The following is a 16,609-nucleotide window of genomic DNA, read 5'->3' as shown; positions in this document are numbered from 1 at the left end:
AGAGACACTGCAAAGAGATATTTGTTCCACAAAAGTGGGTCCGTGGCATGGAGGGACTTTTCCAATTGGTGGGGCTATGATCCCATAGGTAGTTCTTTGTATTTTTATTTTTGTACGTCCAGTTTAACTCCACATTCTGTTGTGTTGATGTAGTTCACTGTCAAGACGTTGGCTTTCTTCCGAGTCGACTATTAAAAGAACAGCTCCACCAAAAACGTCACCGCCGTGGGTCCGTTCTAATTGGACAACATTCAACTTGTCAGTTCTGTCAGCTCATCGTCCTGATGTCAGACATCGGGAGACATTTAAAGAAAAAACGGTAGGTGAGTCAGTGTAGTTGTACAAAAGGCCTTCTATCAGCAGTGATCGTTAGAGTGCACGTCGGAGAATAGTGCGGACACGCCACCCGGCAGAAAAAAAGAGACTGCCGCTGTCCGGAGGATCACTAGTCAGTTGAGATTGTGTGTGCGCGTCCTTGAGAACTGTAAGTCGTATAACTTGGGTTGTCAGTTCATGTTATTGTATTAGTCTACAGCTCTTGCAAATTTCATTTAGGTTAACTGGGGATTTTTTGTTGTTTGTTTTCTTTACTTGTTAGCTAAATTGCACGTGGCTCACATGTGTATATTAGGTGCATTAGTTACATGCTGAGGTAGTTAAACTGCATTAAGATGACATAATAGTGGGGTTATTGTTAAGATTTGCTATAGTATATATAATTCTTATGCCTGTGTATGGTAGCCTTTACAATGTAATTTATTTCACACACACACACACACACACACACACACCACACACACACACACACACACACACACACACACACACACACACCACACACACACACACACACACACACACACACACACACACACACACACACACACACACACACACAAAGCATCAAAAGAGAGAAGTTGTCTCCGTCCGTGTTTTAACAGACACACCTGCGGTGAAGTTGGAAACCAGGTGAGTACATATATTTGTTGTGTTGCAGCAAAGTCACAGTTCCATTTCACGCTTTTAAATATGAATACACTTCATCATTTGATCTAAGATATTCATTCCACCAGCTGTGCTCGTGTCAATTAGTTCCTCCTCCTTCACAGTAGTCGGTGTCAAGGCAACGATCCCAGAGGGTGGCCTTGACATCAGCAGGCAACAGCACATAACATGTAATCAAAGTGTTACTGGTCTCAATTCTTCACCACATTTCAGTCTGGCTGCGTAACAATAAATCCGACCAAATATGAAAGACATGATGTCATTGTGTTGTGATTTTTCCAGCAGCTGCAGTGGAATCTGAAAAGTGAGCATGTTTCAGTGATCTCTCTTTGTGGGATCTCCTCCGGTCTTACAGTGACCCTGCATTGATGTACAGAAAGATTACATCAATAATAAAGCAATGTGCTGGATCACAGAGCCAACTGGCTGGTTTATATATCACAGGATGCGACCAATCACACCCGTTTCACCCCAGCGCACACTTATCACACAAAGACGAGATGGTGAAAGCAATCGGAAAATGTCAATTTGTGCAGTAAAAAACATGATAAAAACAGTTTCCATTGACATTTTTACCTTATTCTACGGTTTGCTTCTGCGTGTTATGCGGATCACCACACTCTCAGTCCTAACGCTGATTAATCCAGGGGAAAGAAACAAACTGTGTTTTCACGTATTAGAGCAAAATTAAACTGCAGGCTGGTGTAGAACAAACAAAAAACTGCAGACTCATGTGACAGACGATGTTCTTACTACAAGAGGAACCTACGGTTAAGAGGTTTTGTTGAGGCAAGCCGAGTTTATGTGCTTAAATTTGGTGTGTGTGTGTGTGTGTGTGTGTGGTGTGTGTGTGTGTGTGTGTGTGTGTGTGTGTGTGTGTGTGTGTGTGTGTGTGTGTGCCATTGCAATTGCACTTCAAGAGTCTTTCTGTATCTATACAAGCAACTATAAAAACATATGTATGGAAGCACCGATGCCAGTATTGGTTAACGGACCGATGCCGTGCTTATGTAATCATAAAATTAATCTGATACGCTGATACTACCACACACTGTCCAGTAAATACCCGTCGTGAGGAAAATTGCGTAGCCTGCATCTTTTCACTGCAACCCTAGAAATGTATCAGCCTTTATGTAACAGCAACAGTAAACATGTATTTCACAGTATTATAAGGAATAAACTTTGTAACGGATCCACAGTTCACGTGCATTTGAACTGTGAGCGTTGATCCGTATTGATCAACTATCGTCCATTACACCACGAGTCAATACTGGGTTTCGACGTCTTCTCAGTGTAATGGAGCCAAAGTATGGGATTCCCGGCCGACAACACATCACAGAAACATGTTTCCAAAGCTGCATGACTTTGTGAATCAGCAGCCAGGAGAACAAAATCCATACCGTCCCAGCCCTACCTGCATGTCACTCACTAGCAACAAACTGTGAATCCAAGAGCCATTAAACTCGGAGTAAAGGATGTTATATCAGACAAACTCTTGTAGATTAGTGGGAACTTTCCAGCCTTGCGGCTCCAAACCGTAGTAGGGAGACCTCTAGTTTCTTAATGCTAACTCAATAAAAGTCAAGGGAACTCTGCAGTGAAGGATGGTCGGGAGATGTTGTGATAACGGGGCATTAAACAGGTGCTTTATTCCTCCTGTGCAACACTGACCTTTTTTATCAGTCATACTGGAACCTGAAGTTATCTTGAAACTTTCTGTCACTACTGTAGCTTCTCTGCCTGTGAAAAAGCATGAGCTTCACTGTGTCACCGAACGGTTACGGTCCTTTCGCCGTGTTTCCATAACATGGTACCTGCTCGACTCTGATCGACCGCGATGCCCCTTCGTTTATAATTGACTCATTTAATTTTACGAGCCGACTGCATCACAAACGCTACAAATTTCTTCTGTGAGTTTTAAACATAGACTGTATAAAATAGGTTTTAAAGTGCTGCAATGCTCCCCCTTCTCTTCATTGAAGCCTCCATGTTTACAAGCTTGTGGGGATGTGCAATGTGCTGTAGGTGCCAAAAAATATATATATATTTTTAGTACTGCCAATTTGTTTTGTCATGGTGAAAAAAAATTGTGATATCAATTCTAAGCAAAATAATCGTGATTCGTATTTTTCCCCAATATCATGCAGTCCTAATTAGAAACACTTTTCCGGTGATGGCTGAGCGCAACCTCCAACTGAGGATGACAACGTAGATGTGACGTGAGTAACTTGTCTGAAAGTTGTAAGTCTTCTGGTAGCTGTGCCAAGAGAAATCTCAACCATTCCCAATCAGCAGAGACGGAGAGCGTAGCTACATGTTAGGAGATAACAGACACAGGCTAATTACTGCTAACTAAAATGTTAGTTAACATTAGTAATTAAACCTAAACAGCTAATGGAAGTCAAAACCGTCTGCGTGCTTCTCCTGACAATACGGTGATTTGTCGACTATGCGAGAGCAAGACGCTTGGTTATGACACAATCGTTAGCCTATTTTTACAAAAACGTCTGCTACAGAGCCTTAACGTGAGGTATAAGGTAATGAAGCTTTTATACTTGTCATGTTTCTTTAGAAATAACAGCTTGGAAGGGAAGACCCAGGACTAGGTGGAGAGATTATATCTCCAACCTGGTCTGGGAACGTCTCGGGATGAGGCTCGGGAAAGGGAAGTTTGGGGTCCCCTGCTGGAGCTGCTACCCCTGCGACCCTATATTTGATTAGCGGACGAAGATGGAGGAATGGATGTTTCTTTAGAAATAAACAATGGACAAATTGAGTCTTTAAACGCTTCAGATGTAAAGTTATTCAAAATGAACGGTGGTCAATGGAATGCTAACGGCAGGTAAGTGCTTAGTAGCATTGAAATGGCGCCATAGGAGCTATGCTTAGAAGGAGAGGCTTACCCCATTGGGACACCCCCGTCTGTCGCTAACAATGATGACGCAATGATTAGTGACGATTCTCATCAACCAATCAATAGTCTGCAGGTTTTCACGTCACCTTTTGGTATGGCCTCAGCTCGCTTGGAACCTCGACGGAGGTAGTACTGAAAAAGTACCTGTTGGCAGGTACCAGAGAATTTTGTTCTAATGGAAATCCCCCGCCCCGCCCCGCCCCCCCCAACACACACACGCACGCTTTACTTTAGGATCTAGCAGTTTGTGTTCATTTGCCTTACTTTAAATCACGCATCCTGCAAAGTGAGTGATACGCATGCGCACATCGCAATGTTGATGCTGAATCAATTTATCGTGCAGCCCTATCAGTCAGCGACCAAATTCATTAGACAAACGCCTAAGCAAACCTCGGGTGACAATAACAAAAGTAATTGGAGCTTTTTGAATCCCAAGTGCCAATAAATCAGTGTATGTTGGTCAATCCATGTGTGTATACATTTATCCCTGGAGAGGAAAGGATGACGCTACTGATGTCATTATAAATAGCTTGTGCTGGGCACACACCAAACAGCGTATTTCAAAGTCCCTGCATGCCACATAGTTGGTTAATCCAGTGGCTGTCTCAACCTGTTCAACCTGTTCTACAGAGAAACTACAGACACACTGGAGCTACACAATGGCAGATTGTACAACACACAGATCTAATCCGACTGATTCAGATCTTAGACCTGTGGATTTTAAAGAAATTACAAGTCTCACAGGTATCTTGTTAATTGGACAGCTGGACTGTCTTCTGTTAGCATAGCTACTTTGAAGTAGGTGGGACATAAATCCAGACTTTATTTTGTTCAGATTTTTTTTCAGCTTTGCTAGCACGAGGAACACAGCAGTGTCTTTCTACCCACAATCCCTTGAGTTCTGGGATCATTTCCGGTATTTAATTGGGATAATGAATTAGCCTCCAAGTACAGTGTTGAAACATCTACAGAAGGAAACACTCCAGAGCTTAAGGTTCCCCTCCAAACATGCTTTATGTAAATGTACCCTTTACAAATAGAATCTGTTCAGGCCTGAGCAGAGTGCATACTCTGTCGCGGGTCTTGCTGCAGGTTGTTGTCATGTGAAAAGATTACATGTGTGTTTGTGACAGCACTGCTGACAAATTAAATATGACTGAGAATCATTTTGAGGTGGCCATTTGAGAAAATACAGTACAAAATACATCATCATAATGTCAGTTTAGTCATTGTCATTGTCTCTTACCTTGCCGGTGTTGTGGTCAAACCAAACCAGGGCATGATTCCTGGACAGCACCTTGCAATCAAAGGTGGCGTTGTTCTGGGCCGGGCGACACCGAGCCACCGACCTGCCGATCTTGACTGGCTCATCCAGGTACACATGCCGCTCCTGGAAAGGGTGCGAGTTGGGTCGGCAGGCGAACACAGCCAGCGCTGAAGGCATTGATTTTGGCTTAAGAGTATTACTCCAACCAGACACGAGGGAAAGGTTTTCTTGATCCAGAGTGGCAGTCTTCTGTTGCAATACCCAATGAATAATCTACAATATCTATGGCCTATATGTAGGCAGAAATGGAAGTACTCTTAAGTTCCTAGGCACTAACTAATAAACATTGTCCACTGTGCACAGCCCAGGCTGCACCGCTCTCCCACTTCGATTCAACAAGACTCTCCTGTGTTTGAAACAAATGAAAATAAAAAAACAAACCAACAGGTATAAAAAAGACAAGACATTCCCCTTACTGACTGTCCACCAAAAGCTACATAACGGTACTTATTTCTGACAGCAGGCACTATGTACAGACCAGGGTGCTATGTGTCAAGACATACATGACTGAGTATAGCCCTGACAGCTTGGAAAACAGCCTCCCACGTCCATCAAACTATTCCAGCACTGAAGCAGACGAGGGCAGCCAGTCAGCCACCACAGACGTGATGTTTAGTCCCCCCAAAATAGCAACAGCTCACACCAGTAATTGTGACTACTAATTGAATGAGTTATCAATCCAGTAAGCTATCTATCTAATGTAATTCGGAAACAGTTAACAATATTAGTGCGCGTTTATTAGCTGCGTTAAGTCTTGTCTTGCACAAAAATAACAACGGGCATACAACCCAATGTGCAACACGTCAGTCGGTTTACACACATGTGGCGTTAAGTAATGTGTCATCTGTAATCTATCCGTCATTTACAGCCATAATCTGTGTGACATTGTTTCCCTGATACAGGGCACCTTAGCTAGCTACCTTACGCTACCGCTCTCCCCACCGAACACCTATAAGGTTGCTAATGACACCTAGCAAGATTAAGCACCCCTGAGTTATTATACATTAACGGTAAAATAGGCAAACTAAAGCAGTTCCGTCTCCTCTCTTCGTCTGAATTAGTTGGTGCAGAGGCTTCAAAACACTCAGACGGGATAAACGGGGGATTAGCAGGTCTTCTTGTGCAACTAAAATGCTAATTGGCTAGCTCGCTAGAGAACAGCCAAAGCGCTAAACTCTCGGCCAACGTTTTCTGGCGTTGTACCAGCAAGCTAGGCTAGGCTAGGCTAATGAGTGCTGACAAACTTATCAACCGGGTCTTAAATGCCTTCTCCCCACCCCTCTCAACCACTTCGCTTACCGGGTGGAGGCGAAATGCCATCCCTGTCTCCTGGAGCAAATAAAAGCAGCAAGCTAGCCCGCCTTTTGGCTACTACGAAGCCCTGCAAACAAACGTTAGCATGAAGGTGGTGAGCCACCGAGCAGCTAGCTAGCCGGCTAACTGACAGTCAGGGGCAGAGACAGACGCGGAAAAATCAGGGGAGTTTCTTGACTGCGGGTCCTCACGCATCACACCGGCCCGATTATCTCCCAGGAACAACTCCGTAAAAACCCACAAGTTGCGCTGCCGTCGTCCGTCTCAGTCCAGACCGGGTTTGCCGAGACAGGTGTGATTTAAAGCCGTCGCCTTCCCACAGTTTTCTGGAAGGAATCGAGAAGAAGTTGTCCTCCTCCGCAGGTCCCAGCCGCCATAACGTTACTGTAACTAGAGAGCAAACAGGCGGGGTGCGTTCACGGCCCGATCACATCATCTCCACTCACCGCTGGGCTCATCAAATCAGTTGTCTCTGATAATAATCTTAATTTTACGTTAAATATACGACGTTAATTGGGGGGGGGGGGTTAAAGGGATTCTATGGAAATCCATTTATGCCAGGTAAATATAATAAATTGGAAATTATTAACAAAGAAAAATACGTTGAGTCATAGAATTATGACTTACTCAAGTCATAATTGAGTATATAATTGAATATATGTCTCGAAATCAAGATTTTGAGACATATTTTAAAATAAATATGAGTAATACAATTTTAATTATAACATGACAGCAACTTTGTGGAGGCTACATGGACAAATACATGCACCCGTACCTGTGTTTATTGTGTGATCTGTTTGTACTGTACCACTTTATTGGCCTTTAGCCTACTGACTATTACTATTTTCATTATTTTACAGTAAAAGAAGTCAGCCGGATACTGTTACATTGCTAGATACTGTTTATTGTTCATGTTATAACTATTACTGTCACTTTGTTGCTATTTTTACCTATTTGTTCAATATTGCTATATTTATCTATTTGTAACTTTTGGTACATTTTATCTTTATCTTATTTACTTTAATAGCATTGATACGAAGATAGTGATATGGAGGTTTATGGTATGAGTGGTGGTGTACATTTTTTTTTTCTTCCTCCTTGCCTAATCTGTGTTAATGTTTGAATACCATGTGATGTGATCTTTTACTGCAACCTAATTTCCCAATGGGGACAATAAACATGAACTGAACTGAATCTTAATCTCGTTTTACATGTACAATGCCAAAAATGTATATTTTTTTATTAATTTTCTACAGTTTGTAGCTGATTTTAACTAGTAGTTTATTACTTTCTTTAGTGCTCTTCTTTTCCGGCTGGTGTAAATGTATCCTAAAAAGGCAGTATTATTGATAAAATATGGTATTGTTGGATTATAAAGGTAAAAATGTAACGGATTTGGAAGTCATGCACCCGATTTGGGTCCATATTGCAAGATGTCAAAAGTTTTTTTCAAGCAACATAAAACATAAAACACATAAGTGACTTAAATTTGACTATTCTTAGAGCTACTGTACACAAATGTACCTTTTGTATTAACATATCTAAACTATTTGTATTACAAAAGTCAAAGCAAGGCTCTAATACTACGGGAATATTATTGTGATTTTTCAAAATAAACAAAAGCTAATTATACAGTCAGAAAAATATATTAGTTCATTCTCTACAGGCCGAAACCTGACTCAGTTGGGTTTATAAAGTGAAGTTTTCATTACTAGATGGTAATAAAAAGGCCATTTATCCTGTTTTTTATCTGATATGATGTGATATAATTGAACAATTACAAACACATTTACAGGAAAAAATGGGGAAAAAGGGGGTGGGGAGAAGAAAAAGGGTTTCTAGAGGTTTTCCAATTGGGATGCGACAAGTCTGTGACTCAGATACAGTTGGATTTCAAAGGAAAGGGTATTTGGGGAATTGGGGCTCCACTCGGTGCTTCCCAAAACTCAGACTGTGTACCTTTTAAGCAGTTTTTCAATCTTAAAAACTAGTATCTGTTGTTGTCTCACAGTATACTTTTCAGTAGACTATTCGTACCCCTACTGAAGCTTTCCAGCATCACATACCGTATATTAAAGTACATTAATAAGAACACCTAATGACAATATTTTACAATTTCATTAAGGGGTTTCATCCAGGTGACTTGATTTACGGCCTGGGACAGCAGGGTGGGGTGGGGAGATGTGTGAGGAGATCAAATTCTGCTTATGGCTCCAGAAATGTCCCTGCTGTGTTATGGTGAACCGACAGCTGAGACCAAATCGATGCTGGATGAGACGGTAGGGCAGTAACGGGACTAAACCCCACAAGTCGCTTTGCTGCTCATTTTGGTTTCATTCAGTTATAAATTGTTAATGTTTTCAGTTTTGTGCTTCTAAAACAAGCTGTTCTCAACCTATTTTGGCACAATTATGTGGTGAAATGAGTTATAAATCAACTATTGAGATTTTCAGGGTGCAAAAAATAATTATAGCTGAAGCAGCTGAACTGAGGGTCTAGTCCATTAAATAGGTCAAAAAGGGATTAACATACTCTCACCAATGTACTTGAAACAATTCACCCTTTTCACATTTTTTTACAAAATGGAGTTTAAAGATTCAGATGGTGTCTGTAGCACCACCATTAGGAACATTCAGAAACACAACCAATCTATGTTTGGTGTTTTTCCTGTTCATGTTAAGGCACAGTTGTCTGTAAATATTGCCTTAAAAGTAAATTAAAATTGTTTATAGTAGTATTTATACCTGTACATTCAGTGGTCTGGTCTTCAGTGGATGTGAGGAAAGGTGGGGGGGGGGGTATTGTGTGTGAGTATTTATGGTTATTAGATGTTCACTGAAGCATTGGATGAGGTAATGTATGATTATGTTCTGTGTAGGTCACCTGTATGGTTATTGTGTGTGTGTGTGTGTGTGTGTGTGTGTGTGTGTGTGTGTGTGTGTGTGTGTGTGTGTGTGTGTGTGTGTGTGTGTGAGTGAGTGTGCGCAATGTGTCGCCATTTGTTTCTCTCGAGTGCCCAAGATGAATTTCTCCTAGAAGAGACAGTAAAGGCATATCTATTCATATCTTATCTTAGTTTAGTTTGACATTTCGGGGAATATGCTTATTTGACTTCTTGGCAACGTTAGATAAGGAAATCAATGCAACGTTCATATCTGATACAGTAAATATGAAACTACAGTCAGCAGATTGTTAGCTTAGCTTAGCATGACGACGGGAAACATATGGAAACAGCTCAGCTGGCTCTGTTCAATAGTAAGAAAACATAAGGACCGCTAAACCTCACTAATTAAGATGTTTTATCTTGTTTGTCTAATTTATACAAAAAGGAAAGTAGTCTACAATAGTAACTTGGAGTCTCCGCTGGTTTTCTTGCAACCTTATAGGCCTAAGACAAGACTCTAAGAGGTTACTGCTTCAGATGTGCTGGTAGGCAGATTCAATTTGATTCGATTCACTTTATTTAAGAAGGGGACAGTGTAAATTAACAACAATTTATGTGCCAACAAGTTCCTTTGACATCTAAGGTTGCACATACAAGCATGTAGACTACTCCTGCAGGAGGTCTTGGCAGATCTGAGAGGCCTGAGGGTTGACGCTTCACTTCGTCTGTTCCAAATAGAGTGAAGGACGTAGCAAGGACTGATGGACACGTGTCTGCTCAGACCCTGCCCCACGCTGCCTCAGACCTTCTGCACTCTCCACCTAAAGACACGTGGCCTGCACCACTGGTTTGATCTGCTGCCCGTTCACCTCCGCTCTGGGCTTGTTTTTGGACTCATCACTGCCTGCCGCTCTCTGGTATCTCAGCATCAGCCTTGAATCATCCAGCTTCAGCTCACTACTCTGCTGCACATTCAACCTTGTCCTTGAGTATTGACTTTTAAATTAAAGCATTATAGGGGGTATGATCAAAACTGGCCAGTGCAACCCACCCCCCCAAAAAAACTATTATAATTTCCTTTGAATGAATAAAAAACATTTGCACCATAAATTGATGCAGAGAAGGCAAACAGTGTTGCAGAATAATTCACCGAAATATAGAAAATAAAGTTTTTGACGTGCAAAATTTCAACTTTGGTCAAATGTGGAGATCTCAACACCCCCAGTGTTGAACCCAAAGTTACATCCTTGCATTAAAGACACCTTTAATCCTGCACTATGAGTCTGTTTATTCGCTGTTTTTGTTGTTTTAAGATTATTTTTGGCCATGTTTGGCCTTTACTTGATAGGAGAGTTACAGACAGGACAACGGGGAGAGAGGGCAGGTAGACAACAAAGGGCCCCAGGTTAGAATCGAACTTAGGACAGCTATAAGGACTGAGCCTTGGTACGTGGGGCGCACGCTCTACCAGGCGCCCCAGTCTCTGTGTTTTGGGTCAGAAAACCGCAACCTATCCACAACAGCCTCAGAGTGTCGGTTGGTTCTCTTTGTGTCGGGATCCCAAGTGTTTTGGTTTTATTGTACTCAACCTGCTCCTGGTCTTGTTCATGTCAGGGTTCTGGTATAGATCCTGGTCCTCATCCCTGCAGTCATGCCCAGCCCTCCTGCGGAGCAAGCAGCTGTCACGGATGTGCTAACAGTCTGATTATTATTTAAGATTCAACAGCATCTTACTGTGTTTAGCTTCTTAGCCCTGTTTGACATCGATGCACCACTTAGGCAGAGCCTACATGTTGGTAAAAAGCACGTTTCTAAAAGATAAACTCCATCAAAATGTTATTAAAACACTTTCTTTTTTTAAAATAAATGCTGTGGTTTGTTTATGTCATGTTTGCTCTTCTCATCTTTGTTATTTAATTGTCTCATTCAGTTACATGTGAAGCACTTTACATTGCTTTTGAGTGTCTTATTAATATAAATAACATTGATTATAACTATTATTAGTTCAGCAGTGAGGACATTTTGCATTTTAAAGTTGTAATGATGCAATGGGTTGTGTTATATTGGATATTCCATTGCATCTTCACTCTGACACCTCTCCATTAGTGCATGCAGGTCCTGGGCATGTGTGTGTATTTCAGGTGTCTAGTGTGTGTAACAACAAAACAAAAACAAAAAATGTCCCCATTGCAGGATCAATATGTCTAAATCTTAATCTCATATGGGCCTTGATGTTGGATTGTTTTCTCATACTGTACATATTTATTGTTGAATGTTGCACTAATCAATTTATTTGTTTATCTAATTAGGCTATATATGTTTTTTAATTTTACGCATTTGCTTAATATGTATACATAGTTGCATACATACTTGACATGTGTACTGTATGTTTAAGTTTATTTTATCATTTCAACCCAAAAATTAAAGATTGTTTTTCTTTGAACCAGGGTATAAAAACCAACAAAACATAAAAAATCATGCAATACCAATTAGCTGGGTACTAGTTATTTTATTTACTATTAGTAATACAGCAGCCTACTAGTCATTTAGCAAATATCACTTGCATTAATGTAAATAAATCTGATTGATAATCTGTTTACAAGTAGATCTTTGTCACAACTTGGGTCAACAGGGTGTGTACCCCTCCTTCTCTGAGCCCCCCCGCTCCGTTTCATCCATCTGTGGGCTCCATAATTGAGCTATTAAAGGATTTGGATAAAGCTGATTTACTGCCTTGTTCCAGACTCAGACTGAGGGCTGTAATTAAAGAAGTAATTCATTCGATGATGTGAGTTACACTCAGTGTTGAGGATGTGAACGATGCAGATCCAGGAGACTAGGTGGCGATACTTAATATCTTTAAATATGAGCAAAAAGTCATTGAGGAAACACAAGGGGACTTTAGATTTTTTAGATAGAAGTTATATCATCTAAAAAGTGCAGCACATTCTTATCAAATATGAAAAACGGTCCCAAATTCCTGTTCTGTTGTAACTGTGACTCCGTTTGAGATGGAAATTTCAAGAAGAACACACAACAAACAGAAGTGCAGAACATTTTACAGGAAAAACAGTTTCTCATGAATTCCAGTTTTTCATCTATTGTAGTCAAAAAAAGTCTAAGTAAGTAAGTATAAGTACGTAAAATGTATTTGTATAGCACTTATCTCAAAATGAGATCACAAAGTGCTTCACAACAAAAGGAAGCATTAACAACTCTCATAAACAAGCATCACAAACAAAACAAAAGAATAACAGTACACATAAGACCAGCCTAAACCACCCTACCATCCAGTTAAACCTCTTTAAAAAGCAAGTTTTCAACTGAGTTTCAAAGTTTTCCCCCAATCTAAGCAGCGCATGGAAGGAGGCAACCCGTTCCCAACCTCGGTGCAACAACCTGAAATGAACGGTCCCCCCTAGTTTAAAATGTGCAAGGGGGCAACTAATAGTCTCTGGCCTGTTGATCTGTGACGTCGTTTTTTTCTTTTTTTCTTCCATGCATTGGGAATTGAATAAAAGCTTTCCTCGGGTGGATTTAAGGTGCAGCAGATTGAGAAATCCAGGGTTTAGCCGGAGACACACGCCCTGGCCCTGATTGGACGATCTGAACAGGAAGCAGTGGGTTTTTGCACATCGGACTACAAACTGTAGGTGGTGCCAGAGGAGCCAGAGGTTTTTTAAATAACATGCATGCAGTACTAGGGGTGGGAATCATCAGACGCTTCCCAATACGATAACATCACCATACTCATGTCACGATACAATATCATTGCGATTTTAAACATGTTGCAATATTCTGCGATATATTGCAAGTTGTTACCTTTTTTTTCAACCTGTAATTTTTCCCAGTTTCAAATGACGTCCCCAAAAAGAAACTTTGTCAACATCTGTTTCATCTAAAAAGAAACATTTATCAGTTTGTTCATCTCATATCAATTTTACTGCTGCAAAATGGGACAAACAGACCAACGCATAAACAATAAAATATCAATGTTTGGCGCCTGTGTAGAGATACAGTATTGCTACAGAAAATATCGCGATACCATGCTGTATCGATTTTTTTCTCCCACCTGTACGTTGTACTGCTCAAACACGGGCAAGTTTCAGAAAATATGACAGACAGTTAGTTTTATAAGGCTTGCCTACTGCATCTTTAAATCCATCAGTTTGGTCATTTCAATGCTACTTGCATCGATGATGTTTTGACTTGAATTTCATTATTTATGAATAACACATTATTCATTCATTCAATCCTTTATTTAACCAGGATAAAAAAAACTCACTGAGATTAAAAATCTCTTTTACAAGAGTGTCCTGGCTAGTGGCAGCAGCGCGGTTTCAAAAAGACACAGAGACACTTTCAGGTGAATACATAAACACACTGACTCATATTCAAACAACAATGTCATCATAAAAACCTGGGTCCTAAATCAATTTAAAAAACCGGGTCCTAAATCAATTTAAAAACCTGGGTCCTAAATCAATTTAAAAACAGTGACATACAGAATGCCTTCCTGCAATGTCCTTTAAAAAGCCTTTAAAAGAATAAAGGGAGACCAACTCCTTCAACTGGAGTTCATTCTGAAGCTGATTCCATGAGATGGGGCTGCAAAATTAAAATCCCTTTTGCTAAAGTCAGTGCGGGCTTTAGGGACTGTCAATAAAACCGGATCCTGTGAGCAGGTGATGTGTCCCTGCAGACCTCCGGGGGGATGGAAGTGTTCAGATAAGGAGGAAGAAGTCCTAATACAGCCTCATAAATAAAAAGATGCCAGTGCTTCCAACGCCGAATGGAGAGGGAGAACCACCCGACCCGAGAATACAGCAAACAGTGATGAGTGAGAGGTTTTAAGTTTGTGATGAATCTCAAGGCTCCATGGGACACGGAGTCCACAGCATGAAGACACTGGGAGGCTGAAGAATGACAAGAATGTTGCATTTACAAGTTGTTTATTTACTACAAATGATAAACAGGACTTGATTCTAAAGAAAAAAACCTAACTTAAATTTCAGTGTTTTAACCAAATCTTGGAGATGCGATGTAAAAGACAGTGATTGGTCATTGGTAATACCCAAGTATTTGTTACGTGACCCTTCTTCGATTTCTGTACCAGAAAGTGTACAAATGGTTGGGACATTAATTTTAGTTGATTTTCCCAGAGTGAAAGTCGTGACTTTAGTTTTCTTGGAGTCTAGAACCAATTTTAAAGTAGCCAAATCATGTTGCAAGATGTTAAAAGCGGACTGTAAATTTGTGATCGCTTGACCTAATTTGATTTACTAACTCAACGTTGAACTTAATAAGACCAAATTTTTTATAATTGATAAACATCTAATAAGTTTGACTTACTTCATGTTGACGTGAAAAAGTTAAAAGTCTGAATTATTACTTGTTTGACTTATATGTTGATATATTCTGTTAGCCTATATCCTACTATATTCATGTTATGCTACACTACATTTTACTGTTTTATACCCATTCTATACTGTTTTAATATTTGATAATATATTCTATCCTATATCCTCTGTGGATCAATAAAGGTTATCCTATGTTAATATGATTTAGAAAGTCAAGTTTGACTTGTTGTCTCGCAGTTTTGACTGTAAAAGTAAAACATTTGGTTTAAAACATCATAATTTAAATTAACTATCAGCAGTTTTCAGTTTTATCCTTATTAACTTTTCCCTATTATGTTCCCTGATGGATGTTAACAGGCTGTGGTTGACTTGAATGCAACTCAGTGCCAGGGACGAGCTTACGTGATGACGTTACGCCTTTTATCACCACGTCGTACGTACGCTCCTGCTTCTATGCTAAGTGCTAGCTGAGTAGCTACTTTCTGAAGCTCTGCTTGCCTACTCTGCTTATCACCTGGGGGTAGACTGACTAGATAAACCGTACAAACTTATTTAGAAAAGCCGTTGACATTTTGCGGAGCATCTGAGTGTCCGTGTCGGGCCGTCGCCATGGCTCTGCAAGGCCCGGAGGAGCTGGGGGAGCAGGTCGAAGAGTCGGAGGATCTGGACGACCAGGACGCTAGTAGCATCTCCCCGGCCGAGGAGATAACTCTGCCTCCCGGGCCTGGAGGCGACGAGGACCCGGAGGAGGCTCTCCTGCTGCCCTGGGACCGCTTCTCCACCTGGCTGCACTGCATCTGTGTGGTGGGCTTCGACCTGGAGCTGGGACAGGCGGTGGAGGTGAGGCTAAGTGATCCCCTGGGGACAACCGGTCCATGTAAAACTACACTGTAGCTTAAAAAAGAAGAAGCAGTTATTAAAGGCTATGACTATTTCCCGGACTGGAGCACACAACCCCTTTTTGAAGCAGTTTGTTTGGTTCTCTGGTTAGTTATTCTTTGGTTTAACAGTGCTGACATATAGCTGGACATATAGAAGAATACTTTTACTGTAGGATAACGAGTTGAGTAACGTTTTCCGATATAGTTTATCTTATCCAAGGTGAAGTGTGTGTGTGTGTGTGTGTGTGTGTGTGTGTGTGTGTGTGTGTGTGTGTGTGTGTGTGTTTTCCCCTCCCTGGACTTAGTCTGTTCCACCAGCCACAGCTTTGCTCAGCTACTATCTCACATGGAAGTGTTTCGTTTAAAGTCTTCCTCCAACAGACACGCACATTGAACTTTTCCAAGCCGAGGACTTGAGCAAGGCATCTCTGGCATGGAGGGTTTGAATCCAACACAACAAATACCCGTTGTTCTCACAACAGGTGTTTGGGATGCAGTGCAATGTGCTATACCCAACTCACTGCTTCATACGGTTATACATGGGATCTGTGTTCAGGCTCCTTCAAGTAGTTCTGTTACACTTACTCTAATGAAATGAACAACACAGAGTGCACAACTTTCTTTTATTTTTTATTAGATCAGTTTGTTATTTTCATTGACTGATTTGATAAAGTAATTTTGTAAATGCATCAGTCACAGAATGTGTAAAGAATGAACAGGGGAGGCCGAAGATTGTGTCTTTATTCTATAACATGTCAGTGGGAAAAATGTTCATTAAAAGTTTACAGTGTTGCCTCTGGGTATCTGGGTACAGATATTAAAATTGTTATTGATTTGTCAATCTTTGGCATGAATTTAAATCTAATAAAAGAGAAAGTTAACAAGTTGTTGATACTTTGTGCTTTGGACACATTTCAGGGAGTC

General features: G+C 40.8%; 2 protein-coding genes across 10 annotated transcripts in view; one reads left to right on the top strand and one right to left on the bottom strand.

The window, feature by feature from the left end:
* Positions 1–6,977, bottom strand: part of slmapa (sarcolemma associated protein a) — a 63,224-nt gene extending 56,247 nt beyond the window's left edge. For 6 of the 9 annotated variants that reach the window (XM_032513739.1, XM_032513738.1, XM_032513740.1 and 3 more), the window contains exon 1: positions 5,166–6,976. In XM_032513739.1, the coding sequence (XP_032369630.1) occupies positions 5,166–5,363 (198 nt within the window). In that variant the 5' untranslated portion in view covers positions 5,364–6,976. Of the gene's footprint in view, positions 1–5,165 lie in introns of all 9 variants that reach the window. The other 3 variants (XM_032513737.1, XM_032513736.1, XM_032513735.1) reach the window with 2 other exon arrangements.
* An 8,256-nt stretch (positions 6,978–15,233) lies between these two features.
* dennd6a (DENN/MADD domain containing 6A) overlaps positions 15,234–16,609 on the top strand; it is a 20,862-nt gene continuing 19,486 nt past the window's right edge. The window contains exon 1 of the mRNA XM_032513753.1: positions 15,234–15,644. Within this exon, the coding sequence (XP_032369644.1) occupies positions 15,414–15,644 (231 nt within the window). The 5' untranslated portion in view covers positions 15,234–15,413. The remainder of the gene's footprint in view (positions 15,645–16,609) is intronic.

This window comes from Etheostoma spectabile, chromosome 4, assembly GCF_008692095.1.
Source record: "Etheostoma spectabile isolate EspeVRDwgs_2016 chromosome 4, UIUC_Espe_1.0, whole genome shotgun sequence".
In the NCBI taxonomy this organism is placed as follows: Eukaryota; Metazoa; Chordata; class Actinopteri; order Perciformes; family Percidae; genus Etheostoma; species Etheostoma spectabile.
This window is presented reverse-complemented; position numbering and strand designations above follow the sequence as displayed.